This window comes from Macrosteles quadrilineatus, unplaced genomic scaffold (genome assembly GCF_028750875.1).
Source record: "Macrosteles quadrilineatus isolate MER2022 unplaced genomic scaffold, UCM_ALF_1.0 Scaffold_9__3_contigs__length_116548681, whole genome shotgun sequence".
NCBI classification, from domain to species: domain Eukaryota; kingdom Metazoa; phylum Arthropoda; class Insecta; order Hemiptera; family Cicadellidae; genus Macrosteles; species Macrosteles quadrilineatus.
The window spans coordinates 86,200,522-86,213,501 of NW_026542602.1; the positions used below are offsets into that span (position 1 = coordinate 86,200,522).

The 12,980-nt window shown below is 34.8% G+C and overlaps 1 protein-coding gene across 1 annotated transcript; it reads right to left on the reverse strand.

Annotated features, from left to right (window-relative positions):
- Nucleotides 1–2,439: 2,439 nt before the first annotated feature.
- On the reverse strand, nt 2,440–3,048 carry LOC129003613 (uncharacterized). The gene has a single exon (XM_054431911.1). It carries the CDS (start codon nt 3,046–3,048, stop codon nt 2,440–2,442), a length of 609 nt encoding a protein of 202 aa, XP_054287886.1.
- Between the last annotated feature and the right edge of the window lie 9,932 nt (nt 3,049–12,980).

Sequence of the window (12,980 nt, forward strand, 5' to 3'; positions counted from 1 at the left end):
TGGTTTTGTTTACATTTACCTGCATTCTATTGATCAAACACCAATTTCTTAAAAGTAAAAGATCATCGTTTATTAAATTTTCCATCAACATCAAATCGTTTTGTGTGTAAAAAAGAGCAATGTCATCAGCAAAAGCAAAGATATTTCCGTTAAAAGGTAGATTTAATAAATCGTTGATGAACACTAAAAATAAAATACCTGAGGTCGTTGACCCTTGGGGCACACCCGTTTGTACAATGAGAGGATTACTGTAGTCATTGTTTATTTTTACTTGTTGCCTCCTATTTGTGATGAAACTCTTAAACCACTCAAAAGCTGTACCTCTTATTCCTACGTTTTGCAATTTATTTAAAAGAATGTTGTGATTTACCATGTCAAAAGCTTTTTTAAAATCAATAAATAGACCTGTTGTTTTCAGTTTTGAGTTTAATCCTTGGAAGATGTGATCGGTTACTGCCAATAAAGCACTTTCTGTTGACCTGCCTTTAATAAAACCAAACTGCTTATTACTGAAAAAATGTGTTTTATTTAAAAAAATTTCAATTCTAATCATCATGAGCTTCTCGAGTATTTTAGAAAAAACTGAAAGTAAGCTAATGGGTCTGAGATTTTCTAAATTAAAAGAATTATTTTTTTTCAAAATGGGTACAACTAAACTTAATTTGAGTGTCTCTGGAAAAATACCTTTGTTGAAACTCATATTAAATATGTATTCTAAAACAAGAGATATTTCGTCAATTATATGTTTAAGTAAACTAACACTGATGCCATCAAAGCCAGTAGATTTTTTGTTCTTTAAATTACTAACAACTGACTTTATTTCCTGCACTGTAGTTGGTGCTATAAAAAACGTTTGTGGACAGATGTACATAGGAGGTAGAATTGCTGCAGGGAAAGTGATTGGTTGTCCAGCCTGTATTGAGACAAGGTGGTTGTTTATTTCCTGGGCGATAAGGCCAGGCTCTGTTATCAGTGTCCCATCGTTTAGCTCAATCCTATCAATGTTCTTATCTTTTACATTTCCAGTCAAGTTATTAATGATTTTCCATTGTTGGGCAATATTACCATTACATTCTTGAAGTTTATTTGAATAATATAAGTTTTTTGCTGTGTCAATGTCAACTTTTAAATTGTCTGTAAATCTTTTGAAATAGGTGTTGAAAGCAGTGTCATATGGTCTTTTTTTGGAAAGTATATAAAGCTTTCTTCTCCTTTTTATTCGATTAAAAATGTTTTTTGTAATCCAAGGACTCGATAACTTTGCTTTCCTCAGTTTAGAGTCAACATGAACAGTTTTTTTACTAGTATTAACAACGTTCATTAATTTTTCATAAAAAATACTAAAACAATTGTTTACATCTAATTCAGAATAAATATCTTCCCAGTTAGTATTCTTAAGCTTAGTTTTTACAAGATCAAAATCAAGTATTTGTTTCTTAAGGTTTATGTTATCATCACATGTGTTAACAGTTTTTGTATTGGACAAATATCTAAATTTAAGACCTAGAACACAATGGTCAGTGATACCTAAATCGAATACTCCACTGGAAAACTGTTGCATATATCTATTTCTTACAAACATGTGGTCTATTAATGTTTTTGTAAAGTGAGTAATTCTAGTAGGAGAGTTAACTATGGATATAAACCCATTATTGTTTAGGACACTATTGTAGCTTTCAGATATAGCACTTTCCTCCAAAAGATTAATATTTATGTCACCAATATATATTGCATTATTTTTTATTTCTAACATCAGCTGAGATAAATCTATTAAAAATGAGTTTTCTGGAATTTTTTGTAATCTGTACAGGCATACTAGCTTAAAATACACTTGGTTCATTTTTATATCCAGCAATAAGATATCAGCTGATCTTGGGTTAAAAGACAACTTTACATCCTTACTTTCTATTGATTTGTCAACAAAACACAAAACACCTCCAGCTCTGTATTCATCGTTGCATGAGGTAAAAAGGTTATATCCTGGTATGCTATATAAATTTGCTTCATTACTGTCAATCCAAATTTCACTAAGGACAATGAAATGTACTTTGTGTTTTATACTACTTATTTCAGCAATGAAGCTATTGAAATTTTTTCTCAAGCTCCTTATATTAGTATATATTAAATTAAATTCTTTTGTAGCGTTCCCAGGCAAAAAGAAATCCTGTATTTCAGATTGAGAATTGTGTTTCAGTATGTGATGATTCATTTAAACAGTATGCATTTTTAACTCTAAAAATAAATTGTTTATATGTACGGTTTTATAAAGATAAACAACTGTCACACTCCTTGATGACAGAGAAGTAAATAGAACCTGAGATAAAAATAAACATTTCATAGAATATATAAACATAATAACAATAAAGAGATAACAAACATTATATATATTTTTTTTATTGGACAAAAAATAGTGTAGGTTGACTCATGTTGACTTACATGTTATTTAAGTTTCTCAAGTTCCTCGTAGGTGTCCACTCTGAGGCAGCGATCATTGTCACACTTCCGTACGAAGAATTTACCTTCTCTGCACCACGCATACTTGTATCCGACTTCTTTACACTTTTCTTTAAGCTTTGACAGAAATTGTTTATTTTCTGGAGAAAGGTGTTCGTTGACGTAGACGCTCCGGGCTGGGAAGGCTGCATGGATTTCTTTGGCTGTCATCGTCTTCTTCTCCCTAAAACTTTTCAGCAAGGTTTCACGAGATGTCCTCCTGGAGAACTGGACGATAAGTGGCTGCGTGCGTTCTTTTTTGAAGGATGGAACACGGTGTGCAATCGATATGTCACCTTCCTGGATGTCGATTCCCAGAGCAGCTCCAACATCTTTTACCAACTTAACCACATCTTCATTTGGAGTTTGAGGGATCCCGCTTATCTCAACGTTGTTTTTCCTGGAATATTGTTCCAGTGAGCGGACTCTGTCTTTCAAAGAGGTCACTTCCACAGTAAGGGTTGCATTTTCTTTGCGGAGATCATCATTTTCCTTCTTCAATGTAGCTAGTTCTCCTTTTATTTCCGTCATTAGTTTGTTTGAATCATCCATCATGTTTGATACAAAATTTAAAGATTCCTTAAGTTCACTTATATCGTTTCTAGTAGATTTCAACTCCATGAAGACCTTTTGTTTGAAATCTTCCAGTGCTTGTAACAGCTCTTTCGTGCCATCCGCACTAACCTCCGATGTAGCTGATAGTGAAGGACGACACTTTTTGCATTTCCAGTCTCGTAGAGATCGCGTCTTAGCACCAACCAGATCATCTTGAGCACAGCGAGAATGGAAGAAATTACCACAAACACCGGTAAGTGGTATGTAGGCCTACCAATTATTTAAAATCGAATGAAAAACTAAACGATTTGAACAAATGTCGTTCCTTCCGTTAAGAAGCCAATGCCTTTTCTCCAATCCAAGTTTTAGAGTTGGTACTGGCATTGACTATATGTCATAACAAATTGTATATAGTCAATGGTACTGCTATATCTGGGAATTAGAGTCGAGCTAACCCATTTAGGAGTGTTCATCATAATATTACTAATTTTGTTTAAAGTTTTAGCCCCAAATTTGCTATACGCCCAACCCCAAGACCAGTCTCTGTTTGATTGTACTTGTGTTTCTACCACTTATCATTTCAAACGCTTGTTGTAAAGTTAACTCCACTTGACCTTCCAGGAAACATCCAACTTCAACGATGCTAAAGTTATAATACGAAGTCTATTCCTTAAAGGAGAGCTGTATGTTTTACATACGTGTTCCATGAATTTAAGGCTTTGTCTTTTTCCAATAAACTATCCCTGACGTTGATAAACTATCCCTTACGTTGGAGAGAATTGATATTTTCTCAGCTAGGGGCGTTATGCAATGGCAATGGATGCCAGGAGTTAACGTATGAAAAGTAAATTAAATGTATCCCCGTAGTAGCACATTAAAGGGCTACTTCAGGTTGTGTATGCATTATCAGTCTACACCATACCAGCTGTATCTAGCATGGTATCTAGCATGTAGGGGAAATGACTCCATATTTTATATCAACGCAGTTTATGTTGAAATATAATTGGGGAGATGATTTAGGAGTGGTACAAGCTTACTTACTTTAATTCCAACGATCCCCTTGCATACACTTCATTTGCTTTCGGAGAGCTTCACAAACTCAAAGTTCTTCTAAGATGAACCTTATAAAATTCAAAATTATTGTTTTAACTTAAATTTATGGAGATGTTTCATCAAAGCTATCTGACCAATTAATTGTAAGTTTTTCCGATTTTTGGGATAAAAAAGTCGAATGAAAATGTTTGAAAACCATGGTCTGAAAATATTGTTGTAATCAAGTAAAATGTGAATAAAACTGTATTAAATAAATTAAGCTATTTTTACACCATCATAATCTAAGTTTACTGTGTTTTAATACTTTTCTTACGGATTCTTCTTAGGACTGCTAAAAGATAAATGAAATTTCTTGGAGATCATCAACAAACATGTGAACGAAGAATTTAATAGGAACTGAATTACGTGGAAGCATACCATGAAGGCTTAACAATCTTGATATTTTCTAGATGTTTCTTATAAGTGCAAAGGTAGGACACAATCAACCAGAATCTTAATTATTTTGTGAGAAAAATTCATTAAGCAGCCGACCATGACGATGGAGCCAAATTAACACAAGTACACCCCACTACCATTTGTACCCTTACCATTTGTATTGGTTGGAATGACTAGTTACATTCACAGTCAAAGCTAAAAGTCTCTATGGCTGTAGCCGAAACGAAATACAACAGCGCATTCACATTATGATATACCTAATACTTTTTCAGGTCGCTCCACTCCAACTGAAACCTTATAGCTTTCGACAGCTTTGAGATCTTTTGCTGTAGAAAGTTGTACATGATACTTAATATTTCATTGTCAGAAGCCCCACTCCATAAGAAACCTTTAAAGCTTTCCACAGCTCAAGATCTTTGCTGTAGAAAGTTGTACATGATAAACCTGACATTTCTTCATCAGAAGCTTCACTCCAGCTGATTTCCGAGATGTTCCCTAGCGAGTTGCAGGGCTGCAGACATTCCAAGCCAAGATCGCTAAGGTGGTCTCGGCGGTGCTGTCCGGGAGAAAGTATAGCGGCTTTTTGCCCTTCACATTCGCGATGTCTGCCAAATTGAGGGCGCCGGGTCTGGGGCTCGTTTGTGGGTTACGTAAAATGTTTTAGCACTGGTAATAAATGTTAAAGAAGTTTATATGTTCGTGCTCGTTTTGCTCAGTTTAAATTTATTTTTATGATTCCATTCTCTAATTCTAGGGGTACAAAACCACAGATTTTATACACAGCGTCACTATTGATAGCTTAACTGGAAAATTCACCCTTAAAGATTACTGTTTAATATAGAGAAACTTTTACAACTTCAGTTATTTCTCAAATGTAATAGTTTTAAGCTAGCTTTCAATGTTTACTTTCAGTTTCAATGTGAAACTGAACGAAATCTGACACTATTCCATCCATAAATTTATTGAGATGAGAGTGACCTGATTTTAAGTGAAGGGGTGGGGGTGAAGAATCAGCGAAATACCTTGTGTAGGGTTCCTGACAATGACCAGCTGCTTCTTTAGCTCGACTATATGGTAGCCCGATGATCAAGGATAGCTGGGACAATGATCAACCACCAACTTTTCTCAGGATTTTGTCGGGTAGGCACTATAACCACTCAGCTACCCGCTTTCCGACTCATTTTAGAATTCAGTTCCTGAAGCGTCTAAGTACTTGAAAATCCAATTGTTTGACTTCTGCACATCCATCTCTCCCTCGAATCACTGATGTCACTCCCTGAAGAGTTTCCCTGCAGGAGTCCTCTCGAATTGTCCCAAACCCCAATCAACCGACCATTGAGTCTTTAACGACCTCTTGCGTTTACGGCTAAGACGCGTGTCTCGGGTCCCCGCTGGAGCTTCTTAGTCCCGATTTACGATTTTGGGGAGAAGGGGTGCCCGCGCGTGCCACCTGCCCGCCAAAAAATTATCCTTCCAATTCAAACGACCCTAGCAGCAGATGGGTGATCTACAAAGGCGCAAGAGAAGAAAAGAAGTCTTTCTTATGTTGATGGCCTAGGGAGACCCACCTGCCTATACCTTCCGTTGCCGCGCATGCGCAAGACTACGTTTTGAATCAAATCTGATTCGTTACCGGTGCAGAAACCGCTGTTCTGTTTTGCCAGGTGTTTATGCGCCAGACCGGCAAAAAGTGTTGACGCATTTGAATTTTATTGAAGACGACGTTCAAGGGAAGTTACTAGATAGTCTTCTGCTAATAATATGTTTCCAATTAGAAAATGTTATAGTGGTTTTACAAAACTGTTTTTTCACACGGTTTATTGTGGTGTTTATTTACACCAGGGGCAAGTTTTTTTTTTAAGGAAATGGTCCAAACCCAGGTCTTTTAACTACTAAACATAGGGGTCTTTTTTAAAATCATTATTTGGCAGTCCAACGACAAATTGCATATGGGTTTGTTAACGGACTTACTTGGAATCGAACCAGCAACCTTAAGATTTGAAGGCGAGCACTGTAACCCCTCGGCTACCCAGACACTACCTGTTCTGGGGAGTGACATGATGCTGGACATCAAATGACGACAACAAAGTCGGCTGAATTGACAAAATTTAATATTCGTCTCTCTAAAGCAAAACTAGCTGATTTATGTAAATACAGCTTAATGTAGTTATTTTGAACTTCAAAAAATGAATCAATTGAAGTCAAGAATATCAAAATGTACATTTTCGCTACACTACTGTGAAATAACCTGTTTTCGTTACATGTTTATCACCAAAAATGCATCATCAAATTGTTTACTATGGCTAAAGCTACTATGCTAAAGTAATGTTTACTATCTTTTTTGGCTTTTGTCGACGTAAACAAACAAAGATTTGTTACGAGGTAAAAGCCCCAATAGCTACAACCTACAATACTAACCAGCTAAAATAAAAATATTTTATGCAACTGACCTTAAAAATCGTATATAGTATTTTATTATCGCTACGCCTCTTGGATGTTCAAAGTTTTGAGGTGAGATTTTCAAAAGTATGGAAGCATGAGAAAATTCACAAAGTTTACCTTTGCGTTGACATTTTAATGTAAACACGATGTTATTATTGTTAATTTCTTGTTTATTTTGTTAACACTTCTGTGAATAATGTAATCATTGAACCAGAAATAAAATGCTGTAAATAATGTTATTGATATATGTTCATGTAAACAGTAGGACAATTAATTACAATGTAGGTTATACTTATTTATATAAATTTGGTAGCTTTTTGTTTATAAATTCGAGCTACTTAGCAAGTGTTGAGATTAGGCGGTACTTAAAAGCTACCACAACAGTTTAATTACAGCTTCTACATAGCCTGCTGGAAAAGATGTAGGCCTAATATTTTTAATACATTAATGAATGAAAAATAAAAGATTTGTTGAATCAGTTTCCTATGATTAAACTAAATTAATAATTCTAATACAATATAAAATACAGGAAAATACTGAGTGTCCATACAATTTCATACCTAAGCCAAACTGTTGTTTTTCAACATACGACGTTTTACTTGTGTGTCAAAGCTTAGTCTCAGTCGTAATTGTTGCCGAGTTAGTTCATATAAATAGATATGGCGGTTTAAAATTAAAATATTTTACTTGCAGATGACAACACTGAACAAGGTTGGCCAACATACTCGTTTTCCCGACAAAAATCGCCAGCATGATTTCTTGTTAGGAGTAAATAAAGAACATCGCTTACGGGTTAAGTCTCTGTTGGTTAACTAAAAGACAACTACGGAACTACGAAAGTCTTTCTCCAGGATTTAAAAAAAAGTGCAATAATCGGAACTTCTCGCATGGAAAATGGAAGTAGCATTTTATTAGAATAATGAAGAAATACTTCCATAATATTCAATTTTAGTTCAAGGTGGTGTTTCGTCTAGTAGACGTTGTTCTTTATTTTATCCTACAAGAATGGAGCACACGGAGTGTCGTAGGGAAAACGAGAGTAAAAGTTGGTACATATTGGATCTGCTGGTTGACATTTTGTTTTTATGTTACAATTCAGATGATTGATGTACAAACTTGGCACCAATTACAAGCAAATCCAAACGTTGGCATGTGACTGATAAAATCAACACAGGTAGAAAATCGTACGAATAGTAGCAGTTGTAGATAATGTAAGAAAGCTACTAATATTTGTTGGACGCTCTGTATTTCATCCCAGTTCGTATTTTTAATCTTGCCATTTAAAACTACATCGGTTGGATCACGTGTGAAACCAACTCTCCCAGTATTCAAATTGCAAGTAGGCTAAAAAATGAATAGTTTATTTATAAAAAAAAAATAGTTTAAGCTTTTAATTTAATTAAATACTGTATACTTTGCGGAAAATAGTTACTGTAACCTTCCGCATTATGAGCATTTTACTATTGACAAATTAGTCTATTTGAAACGTGAAGTGGGATTTTAATATAACCCACTAAAGTATAGAGCATCATTTTCATACCCACGGAAAAGTAAATTTAGCTGACACTAAATTTTGAGACTTTAGAATTGTTTACCATCCATCTCATGCATGGAGAACATAAAAAAACTGGATGGAAAAGTGTTAAATGGCAGCAAAGATTTTACTGTTGAGTCAAATAGATATTATTCTTGAGATTTTTACGCAATTTGAAATTAGAAAAAATATTCTGGTGATTTATTATTAATTTAGTACCTTGTGTTGTGATTAAAAAAACTTTCAACTTCTTTTCCCCACAGATTAAAATTATGTGCAACATTCAGTTGCAAAAGGTGAGTGTCTCGACTCCGTCGCCTAGGCCTATCCTGTCCACCAGAAGAGTCCGTGGGCAAGCACAATTGCCGGCTGTCTAACCTCACAGTCCGACCAACGGGCCTGGGTCTCTGCCCAGGAGGTGCCAGTCCATCAGCTGGTCCACCTAGGTGCGTCCTCATTTGGGGCTCACTACACCTCCCTGTGCGGGGGACGGTCCTTTACTCGTCCATGCCTCGCACCCAGCCTGCCCTCGACACTGCGGTCGCTGACTCTACTTCTGGAGACTGGGAATCGACCCCGGGGACAGAGACAATCCAAACACCTGGCCTCCAAGTAGCTGGATTACAGAACTACGCCACGAGTTCCGGCCGGCAGTGGAGGAGATTCCCGAATTGTTGAAGCGCAGTTAGTTGTAAGACTTGTTGCTAGAGCGCAGCAGCTGTCGGCGAATGTATCGGGATTTATGAGACACTGACTGAGTTCATTTCTTTGCCACTAGATCGTATCCGTACCGTATGAGCTAACGTATTATTATTTTATCCTCAATTTATCTCTTGAACATTTTATTCAAAATAATTTTAAAAGATACGGTGTTTACCTTTTAACCATTATGGGTTTTAAGGAAGTAATACTAATAAGTACAGTATTCAAGGAATAACATTAGTAAAGGAATAACAGTTTTAGTTGCCTATACTATACAAATATAAATTATTGAGTGAGATTTTTTCAAATATTGAGGGATTTATTTTCATGACGAGGGGGGGGCTTGTGTTTTAAAAATTGTATCAATTAAGCAGCATTTCGATATATATTGTAAACAATGCATGAAACGTATAAGATAATCTAAACTATTTAAAGTATTTATTAGTATTGTGGATAAATTTGCAAAATTTTACACTTTAACAATTTTTGTATTTTGATAAAGATGAGAAATGTGCACTAACTATGAATTTTCTACCATGACAAAATATTAGGCTATTCTAGGGTTGCATCAATTGCTATCATAAGTTGTTACACTATTTTTACGATAGTAATTAGCAATTACAATAAGGCCTAATCTACAATAACACTACTCACTGGATTACTAATGCAATGAAATAATAATACAAAATTGTACTTGAATAAAGTTTTGTAATCATGCTATACACAGGTTATAAGTAAAAAATAGTAGGCCTAAACAAGTTTAAAATAGTATGTTGAAGTATGCTTGGAAATCAAAGTAACGTACTTCGGCATTAAAAATGTTTTATAATTAATCAATTATATGTTGGATAATAACTAACTTTTATAAACTTTAAATCTAAGAAAACCTTATATTCCTAGCTGTACTCGAAAGCGTGATCTACACTATCGACGCATCAAGCTGGTTCCAGCTTCGCCGCTAGATCGTAGCAGAAGACAGAACAGCTATCTTTGAAGCAGTGTGTATTAATTTAATTATTTTAACGTTGTTATACTTTAATTAGGAAAATATTTTGTAGTATTAATTTAAAACCAACTATACGTAACCAGTAAAACGATTGTAAAATTGTTTAAACAATTTATCACGCATTTTACCAAAGTAACAGTAATTAGTTCTCGGCAGTATTTTTGCACATAGTTCCAACTACACCCCGAATTCGTCCTCGCATACCTATGATTCTTCTCAGTCATATGGGGAATGATGAATGGGGTATTCACTCATTGATGAGTGAAGCCTGAGCCCTTGATATGTTACGACTATATCAGGCCAAACCCCCCTGACCCCTTATGACCAAGAAGAAAGAATCATGGGTGGATGGATAATAATCAGATTTCACTCTCACCCTCACCATACAGTAAACACGGTACGTGCTTTGTTTCAATGCTTACATTAATTATACTGCCACAATTTTGAAGGCATAACATTAAAGTCACACTCAACCAGAGATTGATAGGCCTACTACTGTAGTAAATTATCTTAGCACAGTATTATAGCAAGGTTTATAGAGCCACAGATAAAAGTGATAAAACATACTCCCTTATTAAAATAAAACATACTTGTGTTGGTTACTGAGGCTATGATAGTGTTAGCATAGATTAAACATACTCCCTTAGGGTGTAGATAGAGGTTCTATATAGTGTTAGATAGAGCTATGTGATAAACAATATCACTTCACTGTGCTTCACTTCATGAGCTTTGGCTTTGGATAGAACAGGATATTTTACCAAATGTATTCATGATAGAACGAGGATGTCTCGAACCGGCACGACGAATAAATATAATTTCATTTCATTTCACTATGAGTAAAAGTATGCTTTTTGTTTTGGCCATTGGTCGTGTAGAAACACTTCTTGAAAGTTGAATAACTTATCTTGTTAATCGTTAGGCCTATTCGTTAAAAATACAACCCTAACAAACCCCGAATAATTTTCCGGAGGGCTCATGCCATAATATATGTAATAGTATAGTATCTAGCCATTTTCAGTTGTATTGTTATGTAATGGTTTTGCCAGTGGAATGAAATAGCCTAAATAAATAAACAAATAAAATAAATATAGTGTATTTCTGTATAACATTATTATGAATCTGTTACATGTTACATGATAATGTTCAAATATTTAAAAAATCCACTGAAATTGACTTTGGATACTTGGATTTGGAAATAGTGTACACAGTATCATAGACTAACCAACTAAGGGAGTATGTTTTATCTATGACAGTATCTTGAATATAGTTATTGAAACTGGTTGAAACACGTTGAAATATGTTTAATCTAAATTTTCGGTACCATAGATTAAATAATCAATGATATTACCATATATTACCTTAGATTAAATGTGCCTCACGTAATGTGAAATATTGAATATAGTGGCATTCGTATTTTCCTATTTTATTTTAATTATATTTTATTTTAATATAGTAATCATTTAACATTGCAGTGACGATTTATAAACACAAACATCAGTGTTTACTTATCAATGGTATCAATGTGGCAGTGTGAACTAGAATTTTTGTTTAATGACTCGATTGTTATTGTTCAACAAAATCCTGATTATTCATCATTTTCGTGAATTCTACGTGATTATTTTAGACTTTTGAGTATATATATATTTAAACTAAATAGTATTCATATTGAAATTATAATCAGTTACAGAAATATGGAAAATCCAGGTATATCTTTTTACAGATAATACCCACCCAGTGCCTTTTTAGGTTAGAAATATCATCTGTTGAGAGCTGTGTCATCTTGACTGGATCTTTTACTTTCAAGTTTAATATATTTTACAAAAATAGTAACTATTGAACTCAGTACCAGTTTATCATCCCACCTAAGGGTACTTTAAGTTTGTTTTATTTTAAGTAACCAAAACATGTAAATACTTGCTACTGTAAACCTAATTCAGTGTAGGCTAGGCCTAACTTAGGCATATTAATCCAAAAGTCATAAGTTAGGTCTGTTAAAGTGGACCTATTGGGTACAGTTTCTTAACTGGGCTACGCTAATGTAATTTGAAACTATCGAATTGAAAATATTGATTAATAATCAATATCTATTAGGCTATAAAATAAAACTATTATAACCTAACCTAACCAACCAAACTTGCTGATGGTGAAAAATCGCATGAAGGTTTACTAATCGAATCGATAGTTTCAATCGATATTAGCTTAGCCCAGTTAAGAAACTGTATCCGATCTATTAAAAAAACCCTGTAGGTTAGACCATTTATGATAATGTTGGGGTACTTAATACTTTCTTATGAAATGGCGACCATACTATGTAGGTATTTTAAGCCAAGTATGAATGGAGATGAGTGTAGGATGAGTGGCGCGATCTTGTAGTCTTGTTAGTGACTAAGGCCGACATTCCTTAGACACAGCTGTTAATTAATAGCCCAAACAGCTAATGGCAACTAAGGGACCTACAGTTTATAGTGGAATCCGAACCACATTTTTCCTTGGTATATACGAATTGGTCTAATTATCAGGATAGTACTGCGGGTAGTAGTAGTACTCACTAGTGCGGACGTTAATCCACACCAGGGAGTATCCCATCCACAGTGCATGCCTATAAATATCCACAATCCGTTTTGCTTGGTTGAAATTTTGTTTGATCATCCGGACAAAAGACTTTTAATCTTTTTAAATTCTGTTAGGCCTATGGCCTCAGCACTTTTCTAGACACTGACAACAGTTCATTTGCTGCCACTACTTAAAACTCGTCATACA